Source organism: Citrus sinensis, chromosome 5, assembly GCF_022201045.2.
Source record: "Citrus sinensis cultivar Valencia sweet orange chromosome 5, DVS_A1.0, whole genome shotgun sequence".
Classification (NCBI taxonomy): domain Eukaryota; kingdom Viridiplantae; phylum Streptophyta; class Magnoliopsida; order Sapindales; family Rutaceae; genus Citrus; species Citrus sinensis.
In genome coordinates, this window is record NC_068560.1 from 1,419,507 (window position 1) to 1,441,060 (window position 21,554).

The 21,554-nt window shown below is 34.1% G+C and overlaps 1 protein-coding gene and 1 long non-coding RNA gene across 3 annotated transcripts; one reads left to right on the forward strand and one right to left on the reverse strand.

The window, feature by feature from the left end:
• Positions 1–4,622: 4,622 nt before the first annotated feature.
• Positions 4,623–5,432, reverse strand: LOC107175882 (uncharacterized). The gene has a single exon (XM_015527680.2). It carries the CDS (start codon positions 5,430–5,432, stop codon positions 4,623–4,625), a length of 810 nt encoding a protein of 269 aa, XP_015383166.1.
• Positions 5,433–12,247: 6,815 nt separating this feature from the next.
• On the forward strand, positions 12,248–16,918 carry LOC102625231 (uncharacterized). 2 transcript variants are annotated; one of them, XR_008054645.1, is made up of 5 exons: positions 12,248–12,584; positions 12,689–12,892; positions 14,089–15,737; positions 15,832–16,102; positions 16,353–16,918. It is a non-coding gene; the product is annotated as an uncharacterized LOC102625231 (long non-coding RNA). The 2 variants fall into 2 exon arrangements; XR_008054644.1 differs by having other exon boundaries at positions 12,248–12,892.
• Positions 16,919–21,554: the final 4,636 nt, after the last annotated feature.

A 21,554-nucleotide genomic window follows, 5' to 3' on the forward strand; every position in this document is an offset into this window, starting at 1 on the left:
TAAAATTTTATATGTAATCATAAACCTAATGAACTCACTTTGGGTTTCATTGAATACTGATCTGTTAATCGATATCTACTTTATGACTGGATCAAGCAATCAAATCGATCCAGCCGTTCCAGGATCAATATTTGACTCTAGGCTTATGGATCAACAATGTACTGAAATTATCAAATCAAGACACAGAATAACTATCTAGCCCAAACCAATAATGCCTCCTATACTTATATCCATACAATAGTAAGACAACTCTGTTTCACATAGCCAAATCTGCAACGACAACTCAAGATATATTGGTGGTAAGATATAGTTATGTGAAATAATTGGTCATTAATAGAGTATTCATAATTGACATTGTGAGATCATACCAAAAAAATTAGCGGACCTCTTAATTAAAAGCCTTGCAAGAGATGGGACTTCCAGCATCAACTTATCACCAGTGATTGAGCCTTAGCCCAACATTAGAAACATTGGCATCTTGGATTTAATGAGTAGAAACGTATCATATAGTTGTGACTGCAAGAATTATAATTATTTATGCGCTTCAAATAAAAAATATAAAAATAATTAAATTATAACAATATATTATCACTTGAAGATATGTAACACAAATTTCTTAAAAGCTCAAACGAGTCGAGATCATAAGAACATTTTATTTTCTCATTAAATTGATAATATAAGTTCATTTAATTTTGAAAATGGTTGCATAGATACTTTTTAAAAGATTAAAAAAAAGAAATAGTTACGTAGACACCATTTAATGAACCAAAATGGCTTGTATGGCAAAATAGATACGCAGAGGAACTTCTTATACTGCGGAACCAAAATTTAAGCAATTTGCATGAATCAATTATATATGATTGATATACATAGAAAATTCGTTCCACAATTTTAATTGCCTTAAAGTGGGTCCATGCATTTCTCTGATTTCACTTTTCACATCATAATTAAAGCCAAATAGCCACTTCGGCCTTGGTCGGAGTGGTGGGCTGCTGCCCTCACAAGCAAGCCCCCACAAAAGCATTTGTGGGGGCTAATGTGCTTATTTGTTTAATATTTCAAAAATTTCCTCTCCCTCGTGTAATACGAGTGGAGTATGGACATTCCTCTTCTGTAAGGGATTATTTGTCTGGGCATGTACTTCACAGAATTCAATGTAATAATATAAGTCCCAATCATGTATTTCTGATTGTAAATATCAGTGTAATATATCTGCTATAATAGCAGTTGTAAATATCTGTGTAATGCAGTAATATGATGATTAATCAGTATTCAAAAAATTAAAGCCAAATAAAATTTTCTAATTTATAGGTTCCTAAAACACTTATAATTCTTATGGTTGTTATGATTCATGTCGTCCTAAAACAGAATCAAGGAGGGCAGAAGAAAAAGGAAATATTTATTGCTGCTTATGGGACGGCGTTCAGTGCAATGAGAACACGGCCATGTCATCAAGCTTGATCTCTCAAATAGCTACCTCCAGGGTCCTATCAACTCTAGTAGTAGCCTTTTCAACCTTATTGTTTAGGGAAGAAATGGAAGATTAGTAATAGAGCGCCACTCGTTGATGCGAATTTTTACAAGAATAAAAAGTTGCCAGGAGGATATTGGCCCCTTTTGGGTACACCAGGTAATCAAAATGGTACATGAGTCTCACCATGTTAAAGGCAAAAAGGTTAGCGAAAATGTATAAAATGTAAGCCACATGAGGTTCCCAAAAAGAATAATTGATTTTTTAGGATGAGGAATCAATTGAGCAATGTTGTATTGAAAAAAAAAAGGAAATAGCGAGCTGCCACGCTTGTAGAAAGGTAAAAAAGTAGCTCAGCAGGATAGTTGAGACCATTTGTCCTCAACAGCCACACCTACAACTGCTGAGCAGCCTCTGCAAAGTCATACTAGACCACCCAGCAAAGTCCAAACATTTATGTATGGACAATTTATAAAATGATGAAAAATGCTTGCTCTCCAAGTATGCTCCAAAGAGCCCAACAGATACATGAGCAAGAGGGCAAAAAAAATCCCTGCAAAAGCAACAAAGAACGCCAATAAAAATGTGGTAGGTGGCATGGCAGCCAAGCACCCTTGGCCAATCCACAAAAAGACGCTCACGTTCTAGTTCTCTCATTCAACAAAAATACACATCATCATAAGAAAAGTAACCTATCATGACAGGTAAAAACTTGTCATTTTAAGGGGTAAATGACGCTTATCTTTACTATCATTGTAGCCAGCGTCAAGAAAAGATGACAGATAAAACAACGTCACGAGTTATGATAAATTTTACTTGTCATAATTATGTCATACTACTTAGAAGAGGGAAATTATTTTTTTATTTTTTATTTTCATTTTTTTAGAAATTTTTAGATTGTATTTTTTTTTGGATATCAATTGTGTGTTTTTGAAAAAAATTAATTAATTATTTTATTTATTAATTTAAAATAAAGATTATGCAATTTTAGCTTCCTCAATTTAAAATTTAAATTATAAAAATTTTATGAAAGAAAATAAATTACTAAATGCAATTAAATCCAAAACCAATGAACTAAATTAGTGAACTTTATTATCCATAAAAATATCCAAAGTACTTCTAAATTCTAAAAACATGCAATTCAAACTTTACATTACATTAGTTAATCAATATTCCAAAGCCAAGCCAATAGGCAACAAAGGCCAATCCAAAACCAAGCAAAGTACTCGGCATTCAGCAACATCCAGCATCAAACCTATGCAAAATGTAGTCTTGCAGCAGCAAAATTACAAAATGTAGTCTTCCAGCAGCAAAATCCAGCAGCCCCAAAGCCAAGACATGAAAATTCATCAATTTGGCTATTCAATCCACGAACTAATTAATTAATTAATCAATTAAGTAAGATGACTTATGTAATTACACTAAAATGGAAGTGGCACACCAGATTAGCAGCAATGACAGGTGAGGCAGCAGTTAAAGCCCAAACAGCAAGAAAGCCACAAGCCACACCTTTAAGTTCTTTGAATCTTTTGTAGCCGCTACTAATAATAATAATAACCATCATATTAGTCCCAATATAAGTATATAACTAAACATATGGTTCAAGAGTTCCACGCCTGTGCTATGAGTGTGTTTAAGCTCCCTATAGGGCTGTGCGATGACATTCAGATGGCAGTGGCGAAGTTTTGGTGGAGATAAAAAAAAATGCCACTGATCTGTCTACAGGGGGTCAATAATCGAGGAAAGAATGTGTGCACCATCTTAGTTATTTCTTAGATTTTGTACCGAAAGCAGTAGTACATGGTAAATATCACCTGGAAGTTAGGAATCATTTGTGTTTTCGGTGAAAGAATTGCCTCATCGCCTGGTAGATTCAACAACAAAAATATGCCTTAGCTCTATACTGACAACGCCGCATATACCTTATCTCAAAGCTCTTGTTAAAAGTAGTAGCAACTGGCTTGGCCGCACCTGCAATTGATGATCTGCAACTGCCTTGCTGTGGGGTATTGAAGAATCAATTGTCACAGTCATACCACGAAGATCAGGTGCTTTTAGGATGGTTAACAACTTTCAACTAGATTTTCGAGACTTGGCTTCTTGAGAGTTGAAGATCTATATTTCTTGATAATTCAAGGGACACCAAGTTGGAGAGCTCTAATATTTCCCACGGTATTTGACCTGAAAATGAAGAATCGGGTTGATGATTTTTTGTGGGATTAATTCGGAAGAATTCAGTTAATTATTAAAAGAAAAATTAAACCACTCAAAATTTACAAGTATTTTAACTAGATTTTGGGATAAAGTAAAAAGGGGAAACAAAAACCTAGCTAAACACAATAAATTTGTGTTAAGGTGAAAGGGTGCCTCAAGTAGCCGTGATGTGTTGCTCGTTTTTGCCTTAGATGAAACTTCAGAAAGAATGGAAGAGGCAAGGCTATGCTGAGAAACTTAGATCTGGAGAGGGTCGACTTGAAGGGCTACTCTTAATATGCAAGAATGGAAAAGGCCTCTTTGCAGGTGAATCATCCCCTTAGGATTCCCATTTATGAGTACAAAGAATGATGATGTGGTGATACAATTCATTACTAAATCTACCCATTTGTTTGGAAATCCTAGTTTTGTCATTGTTTGTTTCAAAAATTCCCATTCCACCCTATCATATGCTTTGCTAATATCTAGCTTTAAAACCACTAACCCATTTCGTTTCCCTTTATTGTGCCTAATTTTATGGAGGCACTCGTACCCAATAATAATATTGTCGGTGATGAGTCTATTTGGGATAAAAGCACTCTGAGACGACAAAATAATTTGTGCAAGTATGGGCTTCATTCTATTTGCTATAGCCTTAGTGATAATTCTATAAATTACATTGCAAAGGCTAATAGGTCTAAACTCAATGACTTTTCTAGGCTTATGAACTTTCAGGATTAAAGCTATATAAGTGTGGTTTAATGAAGTTAAGTTACCTCGTTCATTCAAAAAGTGCAGACAAGTTGAAACAACTCCACACTCCACTGCTTGCCAATGCTTCTGAAAGAAGACAACAGGAAGCCCATCCGGACCCGGTGCCTTTGTGGGGCACATTTGGTTTAAAGCCTCTGAGATCTCCTCAGCTGTAAACGGCTGATTCGGCTGATCCTTCATGTCTTCAGTTATCTTTGGTAGCAGCGCAGCTTGGTTTGGCCCTTGACGAGGTGAAAATCTCTTGAAAGTACTCGCAAAATTCTGCTTCCACATCAGCTTCCTCTTTTGTCCAGTGTCCTTGTTTATCCTCGATCCCCCAAATTTTGTTCTTTCGCTTCCTTGCTGAAGCCTTTAAATGGAAGAACTTAGTGTTTTTGTCTCCCTTTTTTAGCCAGTCAGCCCTTAATCTTTGCTTCCAGTATATTTCTTTATCAATCAACAAATTATTGATTCTCCTCTCAAGCTTTTTAAGTTCATATCCGCTGACGTAATGTTCAAAATTCTGTTGCAATCTTTTTAGCTGCTCCGTCATCTGATTTAACTCTTTTTCTCTTCCCCCGAACTCCTGCGTGCTCCACCATTTAAGCTTAGCCATAGAGCTTTTGGCAGATGTTTGAAATTGAAGCACTGGATTCCCATATTTCCAATTCCCTTGACTACTCCATTCCTCCTGAGCAATGCTTTTGCACTTATCATAGGCACTCCACATATCTTCATAATGAATCCTATGAGGTGCCTTCCTCTCATAACGAACACTTTTACCTCTTTCTCGAACTTCCATCAACACTGGGTAGTGATCAGAGCTCACGGTTAAAAGGTTTGTTGCTGCATTATCATAAAAGCTGGTAACCCAATCCCTACTACATAGAAACCTGTCCAATCTCTCCTCAACAAGATAAGGGCCAAATCTCCGGTTAGACCAAGTAAAAAGGTAGCATGTCCAACCTAAATCCACCAACTTACAGGCTTGAGCAGCCTCTTTAAAACTAGCCATCATACTCAAATTTCAATCCTTCCCACCACACTTCTCATTTGGACTCAAAATTTCATTAAAATCACCAAAGCATAACCACGGGAGATTAGACAAATCTGACAGCCTTCGAAGCAGCGTCCAAGTGTGTTGTTTTTGCTGCATTTCTGAATGTCCGTATATCCCCATGCATCTCCATTGCTTTCCATTCTCCAGCTGGACTACAGTATATCCTCAGATTTTATTTTTCTGTGAAACTAAGTTGTTGGCTGTGCAAGCTAGAGAGGAGTGGAGAAGGCTAAGTATTGAGAATTGTTTTGCTGTAAATAGGAGGGGCTTAAAAGGAGGGCTAGCGTTATGTTGGAATTCAGAGGTCCTGGTAACAAATCAGTGGCATTTAAATTGCTAGGTTTCCTTCCCTTCATGCGGGCTAGGTTTTTTCTGTTATGATTTCTTTTTCCATTTTTTCTTCTCTTGGGTTGAGTGGGTGGGAATGGTAAATATCAGTTGATGTTAAAACCTTTTTTTTTTTTTTGGGGGGGTTGTTAAAAGTACAAATCGATTAGCACTTTTGAAGTTTATATGTTTCTAAGAATCTGCTCATTATGAAGCAAATGGAGTATAAATGTGCTCTTAGATGCTGGTGTTTTGTGGTCTTGACCATCTTAAACACCTTTGGCTGTTGGGTAACTTAAAAATGAGAAAAAGAAAGTTCATTGTATTATAATTGTTGATAATATATGTATAGGAAGTATATAGATAATATAAAGACAAGGTATTGTATGATATTAACCAAGTGAATTCTTGTAATTGAATTTTAATGCCGTAAATTGGAAAGTGTACTACTACAAACGGAGGCCACCCATCTATTATAACCGAATCAAGTGGTGTGTGATGAGTGTGCAGGTGGTGGGAAGCTTATGCAAGTAATCCTTGTGTGATGTAGCTCGTAGCATCGTATGTGATTTTTATCATTTTGCTACTTATAATTATTGCAGGTGCATGTCTTTATTTTTTAAAATGTGGATTTGTGAATTTGGAATTTTACTATAATGTAAATTATTGAATTTTTTTTTTACAACACTATAAAAAATCTTTTACAATATTATAAAATTCTGAATCTAAATTTTAAAAAATATGTGCACCCTCACTAAAGAAGTATTGTTGCTACTTAACAAGCTAATCTCTTACTCATGCTTCCGTTCCAATAGTACCAAGCGGTGTGAGCACTATTGTTAGAGTGTAATTTATGCACTAGTTTTGCATTGTTTACTTCCCTTAATATTGATGTTTTGCACTTAATAATAGTGATTTACTTGTGTTTTACTTTTGCAGGTGCAATTCTATTGATTGGTGATAAAATTGAGCTACAAGATGTTGTTTAAGGATGATTGTTCTCTTGGAGAAACTATGAGCGTCAGAAGAACTTTGTTGATAAGGCGTGGGCGCGTGCTGTCAACTACGGACCTGCAGTTTTTAGTTTAACGTGTTTTGTATTTTTGGTTATTTTTGTAATTACGAATTTAATATTTTAGATATTAGTATTTTATTTTAAATAGAATTCTAGAGGAGAAGAGAGAGAGAGTATTTAAGGGAGGAATCTATTGTGAAAAGGGGACTTAGGAAAAAAGAAAGAAACCATAGATCTAAACTTTTCTCTTCTCTCTATGAAGAACTAAACCTATTTTTCTGGTTGAAGGTTAATGAAGCTTTGATTCATCACTACTGTGAAATTTTTTTTATGCTTTAATTGTTTTATTGCTTTTTGCGTATTTGTTTGTTCTCTGAATTATTTTCATGATTATGTTTGTTAATTAGGTAATTGGCCACTATTTAATTATCAACTTAATTTATTGTCAATTAAAGGATTCATCGTATGAAGATTTTAATGTTTGTGACAAATAACATAGTAGTGAGTTGTGTTATGAGAATAAACAATCTAATTTAAATGAACCATCGTATGTGTTTGTTGATTAGGATTTGGGTCTCTCTGGGTTTTCAGGCTGTCAATTGATTAAATCATATGATCGTATCTAGGGTTATCTATTGATTAGGGAAATAACCAACGGTCGTACCTTGGTTATCGACTAGTTAAGGAGAGATTGGCTATTAGAGGGTCTCGATCAGTAGCTATAACCGGTCTATTCATAAGTAGTAATAATTTATATTTGAATCAATGATCAGTAGTCGAATCAAGCTGAGTTAATTCCTTCAACCAGAGCTTTCTCCAAATTGAATTACAATTTTAATTTGCATTCTTGTTATTTTAATTTGATTTTTATTATTGTCAACAAAACCCCCGTTTTATGTTTTACGTTTTAAAAGGATTTAAATAATTACCGATCTCTGTGGACACGACCCTGCTCAATCACTATACACAATTTATTTAGAATAGGTATTTATTTTTGTTGGCTTCGACAACTATCAAACTATGTGCAGATCAAATTTGCCCATCACAAGTGAGGCTCCGACTACGTTGGATTAACTCCAACTTAGAGCCAATTAATATCAGCCGTGCGATTATATATACTCAATCCAACCGTCACGATTGCACCTAATCAATAGATATGAAGCGTATACAGTTATTGGGTTATCTTTTGAGAGGATAAACATGACCTAATATTTACTCTGTCTCTCGATATGCTTTCACCGCGTAACAACAACAGATCACCATTCACCACCCAACTGACTCTCTCATCTTCTTTCTTTAACAAGCTCTTCCTTGTTATTCTCTTTTTGCTGCCATTTTTTTTTTTAATTATCAAGTTTCAACTTTAGTTATTCGAAATTTCAATTATTTATTTTGTAAAAGATTATTTTTCTTATCAAAGTACATTGTTAGTTTTTTTCCCTTTATTTTGTCTAATTTAAAACTAAAATTTTAAGATTTTTTTGGACAATGAAATATAATATTTCATTAAACAAATAACAACAATACAACTACTTACAATACATCACCGGTACACATTACTAACATCAAAATACAGTGATCCATTTCAGTTACAAAGATCCATTGCAGTGATCAATTGGATTGACCCATAAAATTTTATTGAAGAACAGGAAGAAACAATTGTACACTGGAAGTAAAAAGAGCCATTCACAGAGCACATATAATTCGAGCTCTATTTGGGATTCCATGGCTCGTTTGAAATAATCTCTTTCACCATAGTTATGCTTTCGAAATCGATCCACACCCTGTAACTTTACAAATATGAGAAATATAGACTCTAGATCTAAAAGTTGAAGGGTTATGTACTGGAAAACAGAACAAACCAACATTACCACCATCATATGTACATTTTTACCATCACAGATCAAGATCTGAATGGACACACAACAGCCATTCTCAAACTCAAAGGAGGAAGAAGCTGAAATAGAACAACCATCCTCAAACCTAAAGGTAGAGGAGGCCAAAACAAGACAGCCATCCTCAACCTTTAAGGAGGAGGAGGTTGCAACCAAAAAAAAAAAAAAAGGAGATACCACTGGAGGAGGAGAGAAAGATTTCCCTTTCTAGGGATTTGGTGAGGAAGAGATGTAGAGCTTTAAGAGGAAAATATTTTGGAAAGATCTAGAGATTGGTTTTAAAGATGTGTTTTTAAAATTTTAAATATTTAAAATTTGAGATTTCGTGTTTATGTTTTAAAGAAAAAGCTGTTGAGAGGATAAATATACCCAATAATCCTATACGCTTCATGTATATTGATTAAGTGTAATCGTGATGGTTGGACGGCTGATATTAGTTGACTCTAAGTTGGTGTTAATCCAACGTAGCTGAACCCAAGAAGTGATTGCATTGATTTGGGTGATTTTGGTGGATAGGGGCATATATATCACAACATATTGCTACTTATTATTTGAATATTTTGTGTACTGTACCAAGTAAGCCAGGGAGAATTCTGAAATGCAAGTAAATTTCAGTTTCGGCAGAAATAATTTGGGAAGCAACAACTCTAGTTTTGATGATCAAGAGCAATTCAAAGAGCTAGCTTACGAGCAGCTAGAACTCTGGTAGCATTTTTGTTTTGCAACTAATTTTAATATTTCTTAATTTCAACTTATTCCTTACATTTTTATATTCTTTGTTGAACAATAACAAGATATTAATTTGTTGATCTCATAGGTTAAAATCTAATAATTAAACAAAATTTGCATCTTAATCTTAAAAACTATAAAGGAAAGGCATAAAATAATTATTTTTTATAAAATTAATTAATTAATTTATCTAATTGATATTATCAAAAAATCAATTTATTATCAAAAAATCTATTTTTTAAAAATCTAATTGAAATTATCTAACTCAAGCCTCTTGAGTCTCTCTCCCCTGGCCTTTAAGCTTAGTAATTTTCAAGAAAACATGTATATATTCTCTCAATTTAATTTTATTTTTCAAGCAAAACAATAATGGCCAAGAGAGAAAAAAAAAAGTTCTTCATTAATTTGACATTAATTTTATGAAGAGGGAGACTGTTTTAGGCTTTAACATGAGTTTAATTCACAGTTGGGAATCTATGATATTTATATATATTAATTATTATAGTAATCTAATCCTTTCCCCACTCAAGTGAACGGGGATCAAATCTTTAATTTTGATCACTCCACAAAATTTTACAAGGTAAGTAGTAGTAATCACTCCCACTTATATATATTTCATAAATATTATGACTGTATAATTAAGCTTATGGTATCTTATTGTATTTATGGAAAAAAATGTGTATTACAATAACAGATAAAGCTATGATTATCTCGCCGACATTGACTTTATAAAATGGAGAAAGATGACAGATGTGATCCGACATAAAGCTGCCAAAAGCCCATCAAGCTCAATTTATACTGAACTAAGATATGGGGTTTTATTTAGTATTGAGATGGTAATAATTTTTAATTTATAGCTGTTAAAAAAAAATCTATAGTTATAATATAACATTTAACTGTTATTCTTCAGTTTTATTCAATGGAAAGGCTTACTTTCTCATTAAAGAAAAAAAAAAACTGTGCTTGATAAATATGATTTATAATAATTTTTTTTACAAAACTATTAAGATAAGTTTTTCTTCAAATAACTATGCGATACTTTTAACTCACACAGTGGCCCCAATGTAGCACCAAACATGCCCTTCATTTGCTACTGCCTACTTATGGTGCTTTAAGTCACACTTGCTACTGGGGTGGCGAATTCTGCACAGTCCTGAATCCTTAATGGCAAAAATTCTAAAAGCAAAGTATTTTAAAAGTACTGATTTCATGAATGCTAAGTTGGGGTTTGAGGTGGAGGATTGGTGATGGAAGACATGTATCAGTTCACAACAGAATTTGGATCCAAAATTTTGGCTGGTTCAGAACGGTTCCATGCTCAAATTTACAATCTGATGCTGTGGTGGCTGATTTTATAAATGAAAGTGAGCAATGGAAAGAAGATGAAATAGCTCAAAATTTCCTAAAGGCGGTTTCAGAAGAAATTTTAAGAATTGCTCTCCCGAGAACTCCTCAACAAGATACTTTGATTTGGCGCTTTGATAAGCATGGAAAATACTCAGTTAAGAGTGGTTACCAATTGGCTGTTAAGGATAATTTCAAGAATGATCCAAGCTGCTCTGATAGCTCCAAGTCTCGGTGGGATGTTATTTGGTCCAATGAAATTCCAGAAAAGGTGAAAATCTTCATGTGGAGAGCTGCGAAAAATCTTCTGCCAACAGCAAGCAATCTATGGAAAGAGAAGATTGTGCTGGAGCCTATGTGTCTAAGGTGTGGGTGCAAGTGCGAAGATGTGGCTCATGCCTTGTTGGAGTGCAAGTCTGCTCGAAGGGTGTGGAAAAGGACAGTTTTTTATGAGGACATAAAATTGATGGCCCATCAGGATATGTTAAGTGTGATCCAAGAAGTAGCTGTGAAAAGAAGGAAAGAAGATAGGGAGCTGATAATTGCAATCTTCTGGGCTATTTGGCATTCAAGAAACCTTCTCATTTTTTAAGGAAAGCAAGAAGACCCCCAATTATCAGTTGCAAGAGCAGAAGCATTGGTGGACTCTTACAAGAGGATTAAATGTTCAAATGATCAAGCTATTTCAAAGCTTATCAGAAAAAAGCAACAGACAGGGGCCCCCCCCCCCCCCCCCCAGAAGGTTGGTTCAAAGTGAATGTAGATGCTGCAATTAAAATGTCAGATCAGCAGGCGGGTCTAGGGATTGTGATAAAAAGCTCCAGGGGAAATACTATAGCAGCAGCAGTTGAGAGAATCCCTTTCCAAGGTAATGTGGCTTGTATGGAGGCGGAAGCTGCTCTTTTGGTTTGCAAAAGTTTATCCAAGTAAATTGTGTGCCAATAATAATTGAATCAGATTCATCAGAGGTGGTGGATCTCTCCTTGTGTAGGAAGGATAGCATGACAGAGATAGGTTGGACAATTGCAGAAATCCAGAAGCTTTTGAAGAGTCAGAACCTTTCAAGAATTCAACATGCTCCAAGAGAATGTAATGTTGTAGCTGACTCTTCAGCTAAACTAGCTTTAAAGTTTGAATCCCCTGCTTTGTGGCTGGAAAAATTTCCAGATGATGTTCTGATGTTACTTTCTGATTTATCTTAATGGAAAGCTTTACTTTCCCTTAAAAAAAAAAAAGTCACACTTGCTACATATGGTATGAAAGGTATAAAAAGCAGTACTTTATCAAATGTATTTTACAATACACACTTCGCTTTTGCTAAGGGTGAGATATTTCGTCAAACATTTGGGACATCAATAAAGTTTTGGGGCTGTCCTGCGGGCCACAGCCACAAAGCTAGACTTAAGTAAAAATAGAAACCGTGTCAGTCTCGTGTCCAAAGTGCCCCCCCAAAAGAAACACTGGAGAAGCCTTGCATAAGCATCTCTCTCCTACAACTCAATACACTCTCTCGCTTTCTTCTGTTTAGCTTCTCCTCTTCTCTTCTCCTCTCTCTCTCTCTCACTCATTCTGAAACAGAGGAAGCAGAGGATAACATTGATTTACGTTTCTTAAACGTTAATTAATTTTTTAAGAGGTTACTTATAATGGAGCTTTGCCATTAGAAGAAAATTGGTAGTTAATTGATAAGTGTTTGTACTCGCTTTGAGACCTTTCATTGTAGAGTTAAGCCCATTCCCAATATTAAAATTTATTTATTTATTTTAGCTAAAGAAGTGCTGCAACCGATATTTAACTGTTAGTATTTTTCACCTCTAATGTTTTTCAAGTATGATGAGCACTATTGCTGTTTCTATTTCTTTAATGCTCTGTTAGTTATGAAGTTTGGTTTTGTTGTGAAGATTGAATAAGGAGAACAGCAGCAGGACTTGGAATGGAGAACCATTTGAATGAGAATTTTGGATCAGTGAAGCCGAAGAACTCATCAGAAGAAGCGTTACAGAGATGGAGGAGACTCTATGGAATTGTGAAAAATCCGAAACGGATCTTTCCTTTCACTGCTAATCTCGCCAAGAGATCGGAAGGCGATCCGACGCTCCAATCAGGTTTCATTTCTGTACTTGTTTCAGTTTTCCCTTAGGCTATCAATTTATTTCTTTCAGCTTGAAAGGCTCATTGAACCTGAAATTCTTAATAACTAGCAGTCTGACGGATTGGTTAAAGCTAAAGTAATAAAAAAAAAAAAATCTGTAAAACTTGTTAGGCCTGTGGATATGCAAGGTTTGAGTCGAAGCTTGGTGCTGGATTGGCCATTCCACAAATCCTATATAATTTGAATGAAATGACAGAAACAGTTATTAGAATCATAAAGTTAGAGTTAAGTTGGTTAATTAATTGTGTGTTTTCGTTGCAATCTAGTCCGTTACATACAGAAGAACCTTGGAGAATATGTAGAAATTCTTACAAACTTGTTTAGTAGTTTCCTCCATTTGGATGTACATCACTAGCCTTTATTAAGAAACGTGGTTCAGTTGTCAAATTGCACGCATGAATTATGTATCTATTGCGGCCGCACGATATGCAATGTCAGCTTAATTACAAGTTTACTGAAAGAAAAACAGTGGAAACAATTGATGTTATGGAGAAACTTATATAGCACTCTAAAGTAACACAAAGACATGGATACTTCCTGCAAATGCTTATGCAAAAATGCTGTTTTGGTCTCTTCACATTAGGCCCCGTTTTGCTCATTATTTGTGCTATGCATACCAATAATTATGTTCAAAACGCTGCACTTCAATATATCGACAAACAGAAACTAGAAGATCTGTTATCAAGAGAGTACATACTGACTGTGGCTGCCAAAGCTAGAAGAGTTCAAGATTGTGTTGATGATGTAGGATCCACAATCTAAGGCCAGGACGTAAAGATACTGAAACTTTGCTCTTTTGATATTTGAAAAATGGTCGAATATCCATTTCCCCGTTTGGACTTGGATATATCGAGGTAAGAAGATCAAAGTTTGGCATATAATTGAGCTCCAACTTATGATCTTAAAATTTTTCACTTAATGAATGACAAAACAATTTCAAAGACTTGGTAGGCCAGCTGAAACCGCCCTGGATTTGTCCTTGGGAAAATTTTAAATCATATCTCAAATTTTTGTTAACTTGGTGCACTGTAGAAAGTTTCATTACCTTAAGAATTTAAATGCAATGTGAACTGGATTGATAAGTATTATACAATATATCATGACATTCAATTTAATATACTAAACTGACGGCTGTCTGTTGTGTTACAGGAAGAAATCAGGGTTGCAGTGAATGTTCAATTAGCTGCACATCGATTTATGGAAAAAAAGGAACTAGAAGATGTGTCATCAAGTGAATACACTGTATCTGAGGCTGCCGAATTCAAGAATGTGTTGATGACGTAGGATCCGCTGTCGAAGATAGAGGAATTCAAGAATTTGTTGCATCCACCACCAAAGGCCAGCATTTAAAGATACTGAAACATTTCTTCCTTGTATAATTTTGAAAATATGCTTTTTGACATTTGAAAAATGCTCGAATGTCATCATAAACTGAACATGTAAGTAGCACGTACCCCACTTGATTTATAAGGTCTTTCCCATTTCCTGTTTGGATTTGGGTATAAAGCTGCTTTCAATATAACAGATACACCAGTTTCTTACCTAAGGAAAAAGAAATGAAGAGCGTCATTGTTGATTAGCAGGACTTCATTGAGAAAGAAAAAAGAAAAAAGTTACGAGAATGTCGTTTCCCTAATTATTTTATTTAATTTTTTAATAAATTTCACTAATCTTTTCCTCTATATCACAGGTATACAAGTTACTCGGTAAGTGTAAAAAGCATACAATTGCAGTGCTTCCCCTTGTAGGGAATCTATTTACATATCTTGTGTTGGAGGGTACATCATTTGCGGTATATCTACTCGGCTATCTCGTCTCGGAAGTGATTTCATCTTTGTGAGATATATTTAGTTATCTTCCGTTGGGGCCCACATCATTTGTTCGACATAAACTGAAATATTATGTCTTGGTATCAACCTCATTCTTGTGTGAGCTGTTCAGTAATCTTGTCTTGTAGGCAATATCTGATATACAGGATCTAGTCAAGAAAAGCAAGTGGAGCTTCCTTCTTGGTTTTGGTATTGCTGTTTGTGCTTGTATTCTAGCAAGAGCTACCGCAGCAACCAGACAAGAATTTGAGAGGCAGCTAATTGGGGCAGTGGAGATTGTCTTCTCGGTGATCCAATGGATTATAAAATATTTTTATTTCTCACTAGCAGATTTGGGTGTCAATAGCAATTACAGTGCATTAGTTTTGCTGCTACTCTTTTCTATAGCAACTCTTTTCCTTTTGAAAAAGGATGAGAATGCTACTGATTCATCACACGGCACCTATAACATTTTATCAAGAAATTTGAGTATTTCACATGTTCCATCTTTTGATTATGTGCCTAGTACAGCCAATCGCTTCTTGTTACTGATAATCCGGAACGTGATGAACCAGCTTAACTTGGTGAAAGACTTGCACTTGATATCCAGCCCTGCCCCTCTCATGGCTTCAGCTGCTTGTCAAGTCAATACCGATGGCAGAATATCAAGGCATGACTATTAATGTTGCTGAGATAAATAATAATTGATTGAGATATATGATTGTAACCTTTGTATTACAGGTTTGTCAGCTGCTTGGAAAACATAAGAAATGTTCACTTGCTGTGTTTTATCTTGTGTTGGAAGCAGCATCATTTAAACTGGATCTGTTTGGGAAAAGTAAGAGGGATTTCCTTCTTGCTTTATTTCTGTTGTCTGCATTTGGTTTTGCTATGTGCACGTATACTTGCATCAGAAGAAGAAGCAGAGGCGCAACCAGAGTACAAAGTCAGAAGCAACTAGTTAGGACAGTCGAAGTAGCTTTCTCTGAGGTCCAGTTGATTGTCACACTAGTTTATTTTATTCTGGCAGAACTTCATGTCAAGAACAATTGTAGCATATCGGTTTTCCCTTTGGTCTTTGCAGTAATTGTTGCTGTGTTCACTTTCAAAAATGATGGGGAGTTTCAGATGCACCAGAGCACGCAGATGATGATTTATATGGAGATTTGCCTATGACAAATATTCCACTTATTCAGGCTATACCTAGTACATCTAATGAGCTTTCCCTAATTGGTATGATGGTGGAAAGTTGGAATCCTGAGAGGATCTTGAACATGATATACAGCCTTGCCTCTACTTTGGCACCAGCCACAGATCATCGATACAATCTGCAGTGTCAGTTGCAGAATATCCAGGTTTGAATCTGAAAACAATTTTAAGAATCAAGAAGCAATTCAATTTTCATGAGTAGAATATTGTGGAAAAGGGGATTGTGGAAGATTGAGAAATTGCATTAACTTGATTGTATTGTGTAAGTCAATAATATCCTGGCATGAGGTCTCTAGATGTGCCAATGTAGATTTGGAAATAATTTATGTAATCCTTTACTATGGCTAGCTCGGTGAAGATATATATCAACTATCTGATAGTTTGCATCTTTTTTAGGTTCATATGCCAAATAATATTATTTGCTGGTCGGAGAGCCATTGATTTGTCTATGTTCACTCGCGAATGCAGAAGGAAACGGCAGCTCGTCTATGTTGACTATACTGATCCCTGATGATTAAATGAAGATGATCCTAAGAAATGACTCCATATGCTTGTCCTTCACTCTGCCTTCGGACATGCTCTGTCTCATAATATATTCACACACACGCTCGTTTATTTTTAGTACCAAAAGATTTATGTTAATATCTGGGTTTGTGAATTATGTTTCAATGTCTTTTGAGACTTCTAGAATTTGATCTATGGTTTCGCGGTTTGCTAGCAACTGGAGAACCTAGAGGCTATTAGTGTACTAAATAGGTAGAAAATCTAAATCATATCATGATTTTTTTCGCTTAGATTAGAAGGCCTTTTTAGTGGCAAATTGTCCCACCACCAAGCACATTGAGGGCAAGTGACTAATTAGAGCAGTCAAAGACAGTCAACTATGCATTCATGAGTCATCCTATAGTACAGTGCCGTATAACATACAGCCAGTTGAACAGTGAAAAAGCAGCTTGGGCTAATGGTATTCTACCGGTTGTAAATACTTTAATATTTATTTAATTGATTTTGTATCAGAAAAAATATTAAAAATAGAGAAAAATTGCAAATAATTATCAGAAAAGTCGTGGAATGCTGGAAAATATTTGAAAAAATGAATTTTTAAAAATTAATTGCAAAAAACTTAGGAAATAATTATATTCTAGATAACTTGGTCTATTTCTATCTAAAACTCTACTATATGATTCTTTGAAAAAGGCACACAAACAAAGAATTGCTTTTCTTGTACCTTTTGGTAAAATTCCTCTCAAAGCCACAGGTAAAAGTTGCTGCATTAAAATATGGCAAGCATGAGACTTTGGGCCAATATCTTGTGCTCTTTCACTAAAACACAATTGGCAATGCTTGAAACATAACCACCATGTAACTCTATATCAGCAAGCTGCTTGCAAAAAAGTTCTTCCTCTTCTTTAGAAAGTGTGTGTGAAGCAGCTGGCAAGAAATAAAACTTTAGGATGTAAATCCTTCCTAATGTCCAAGTGTATTAGGTCTACGCGAGAATTAAAGCCATCTTTAGACTTATCTTTTATGTTCAAAAGTGTACCAATTATGCTATCGCAAACATTCTTTTCAATATGCATTACATCTAAGTTGTGACGTAAAACCAAGTCTTGCAAAATTTTAAAAGCAAAATTTGTTAAGATTTTGAATTTTAATCAAGAAATTAAAGCATAAAGATTTATCATAGAACATATTTAATGGCAACTCACCTTTCAATATGGCAATTCAAAGAATATAGACTTCTTTTTCCGTAATTGAGAATTATTTGTGCTCCTTTTCTTTTTTTCTTCCCTTTCCCCAATCATTTACAATATCTGTAACTTCTTTATATATATCTTCACCAGTGAACAATTTAGGCTTACCTTTCTCTTCGATAGGCCCATTGAACCATTTACACTTGTTTCAGAAACTATGTTTACGAGGAAGAAACAGTCTATGACCCATGTATGCATGTTTCCTACTGTGTGGTAACTACTTTGAATATATGTTTGTATGACATGCAGGACATGCCGACTTTCCTTTTGTAGATCATCCTGACATGTTTGCATAAGCTAGAAAATCGTGGATCGTCCACGTCAAGATTTCTTTTTAAATTAAATGTTAATTTGTTCATAGCATCATACACCTCAACTCCATTTACCCATAACTTATTTAAATCTTCTACAAGTGGTACCAAGTAAACATTTATGTCATTACTTGTCTGTTTTGGCCTGGGGATTAGTAAAGTCAACATTAAACTTTCCTTGGACATGCATAACCAAGGACGTAATTTTTATATGGACAGGCCAACAATTATAACTTGTGCTAAGATCTTGAAAAGGATTGAAACCATCGGTAGCAAGACCAAATATGATATTTTGGGGATCTAATGCAAATGATGGCCATTTTCTGTTTATGATCTCCCATGCAAGAGAATAAACTGGATGTCTCATCTTATCGCCTTGGCTTTTAAGACTTTGGTGCCATCTAAGTTGTTTTGCCAATTCTGTGATCTCAAACATCCTCTTAAGTCTTGGTATTATTGGAAAATAACACAAGACTTTTGTAGGTACTCCTCGATGAATCTTATTAGTTCGTTCATCAACTTTTCAACGAGAAGAACCACCTTTACGACATACATTTGCATGTTCCAAGTCTTTTCTAAATAGATAGCAATCATTATACAAGCATGTATCTCCTCGTACCCAAGGTCAAATGCCTTCAGCAGTTTCTTTGTTGAATAAAAAGAATCTGGAAGTGTATTTTCTAGTGGTAACATATCACCAAAAATTTGAAGCATTTCATTAAAACTGCTATGAGATAACCCTGGGCAACTTTATGCTTGAATAAAGTTGCAATTGCTACCATTTTAGAGTAAGTTGTACAGCCCGGATACAATGGAGTCTCAGCGTCTCTGGTTAAATTTTGAAATTCCTCTCTTCCCACACATGTATTCTTTGTAGCATTTGCTTCTTGAAAACATGCTTGATCTCTATACATCTTACAAGTTTCTATCATTTCAAAATCTATGTATTGATTTGATCTATATGTATTCTTCTCACCTTCATATTGTATTGTTGCAATAGAGCTCTCCCCATGAAGGACCCAATTTGTATAACTTGGATCCATGGTGGCGTTCTAAATTCTTACAATATCTACAGGGACATACTATAACATCTAAGTTTCCTAAACAAGCACATGCATTATCGACAAATTTAGGGGCTCCCAATCTATAATCCTCTGTATGTCTACAATGAAGATTTTACCAAACTTAAAAGTTATTTGAATTTTGCTAATTCCTTACTGGCAAGTTTTTTTTTTAAGGCAAAATAAAAAATAATATTTCAAAAGTGGCAAAAATAATACCTTGATAAGTGAATCCATCCTTTATCCATTTTCGAGCAACTATTGTTATTAAAACCTGTTTACATGAGCAAGAACATATAAAAAGTTACATAACAATATATTCAAGACACGAACAAAATTAGTTAAGGTATTTAATTGTCACATGACTCTTTTTATTTTGGTTTGATAAGACTTTGTATAATTGTTGTTTTTTTCAGTTTCAATATCTTCTTTATTATTTACTAGTTTAAATGTCTAAACCAAAATAAATAAGAAAAAAATTATTTATTTTATAATAAGAAAATAGCCGAATACCCATTATTATTATTATTTTTATAAACAAACAATTATCAAAGAGTAAAAGAGACACCTTTAACAAAGAGTAAAACAGACGAATACCCATTATTAACAAAGAGTAAAAGAGACTTTTCTTGTTATTTTATTTGCAAACAAACAACAAAGAATGAAGTATATATACACCTTTTTTAGTTTCAAGGATGTTGTCTTCTTTGTTCAAGACCACAATCAAAAGCTTTTTCTCTTTGGAACAACAACTTATACACCTGCATAAAAAAACAAAGAATAACTCAATTTAAGTCCCAATAGAGAGAATGTAGGTTGAATAAAAAGTAGGGATGGGAAAAATGGGCTTAGACCGGGTTTTTTTAAGCCAAAGCCCAAGGTTATTTTAAGATAAACATGAGGGTTAGGTCCATTGCGAGCCTGGGGCAACCTTGGGTTTTTATTTTTAAAATTTTTTTAAATTATTATAAATTTGAAATGAGTTAGTAATTAATAAGTTGTTATAATTATAAATAAATTAAAGAAAATAAATATTTTAAATAAAATAATAAATAAAGTAAATAAAAGTTTAAAAATTTAATTTTTTTAATACTAATTTTCTAATTAAAAAACTCTGTTAATTAATTAACGCATAAGAAATAGTTTAGTATTATAATTTTAGCTTTTTTGAATCATCATTGATTTATAAATTAAGAATTTAAGTTTTATTTTTATTTTTATGTTATTTTTTCAATTTTAATTATATTATTCTAATTTATAATTTTTTTTTGAATGTGGGTTTGGACTTGACTTGAACTTTTTTGCCCACCCTAATAAAAAAAGACGGAAACTTTATTTTTTCTTAACAGTCACAAAGAGGAAAGAATAGTTGAGACTTGAGAGGTCTTCGCCAAGAGGAAGAAAGCAAGTAGAGAGAGATAATGCTGGAAAAGGTAACTTTACCAAATGGTAAGGCTTTTTCTTGTTTGTAATTAAGATATTATTTTCTACCAATTAATAATATAGAGTTTTTATATTCGCTCTTGTTGAAGTTTCAGAGCCTTCACACTTGAATTACAATGAATCTCGAAGAGTTATAACAATTGGAACGAGAATAATCAAAGAACCAAAAACCCAGAACAATCACCAAGAACAGGACGAACAATATCAAGGAACCAGAATTTAGAAAGAAAAATATGCTTCACTTTATTAATCACAATGAATCAAATACAACGAAAGATTTAGAGGAGATTACAAGCAATCGAAAGAAACAAAATTTCAGCTCATTTCACAAAGAATTGAAGAAGAAAAAGGAATAATTGCAGAGGCTGACGATCAGCTATTTATAGGCTGTTAAAACTGGAAATCGCGGTAACAGACAAAACAAACTTTTTGCCACCTCAGCATGCATTTATCACCAGTACCCCTGAACTGAAGTCATACTGCACTTACCTCCCCAGAATTACTCAAAAGTTTCACTTGAGTCCACAGACTGAACAACCTATATGGCTATATCCTCACAGCTCTTTTTTTTTTTTGCTGAAAAAATAGTTTTTCATTTTTGAATTTAAAATAATATATTAGAGTTGAAAATAATAAACAGATTTGAATGTATTTATTTAATTAGTTATTTAAAAAATTACTTGTGGTGGATAAAAAATTACTTACATTTTATACAAAAATAAATTATTGGTTTAATTAGATAAATTCAATTATTATATGAATAGCCAATTATTATTTAAAATTGATTATTTTTTTATTAATATTTTTTTTAATTTTAAAGGGCTTTATTATTACTATAGACATAAAAGAATGAATAAATATAAGCATTTTTCACCTATGGTAAATTATTTCATGGATGAAAACAAATGACAACAAACAAGAAAATGTTGTGCTACATTCTTAATAGCAACATGCATTTTAGAATGTTGCTGCAAATGAACTTTTTAACAACATACTTAAATTGCACATTGTCATTTGTCCTATCAAATC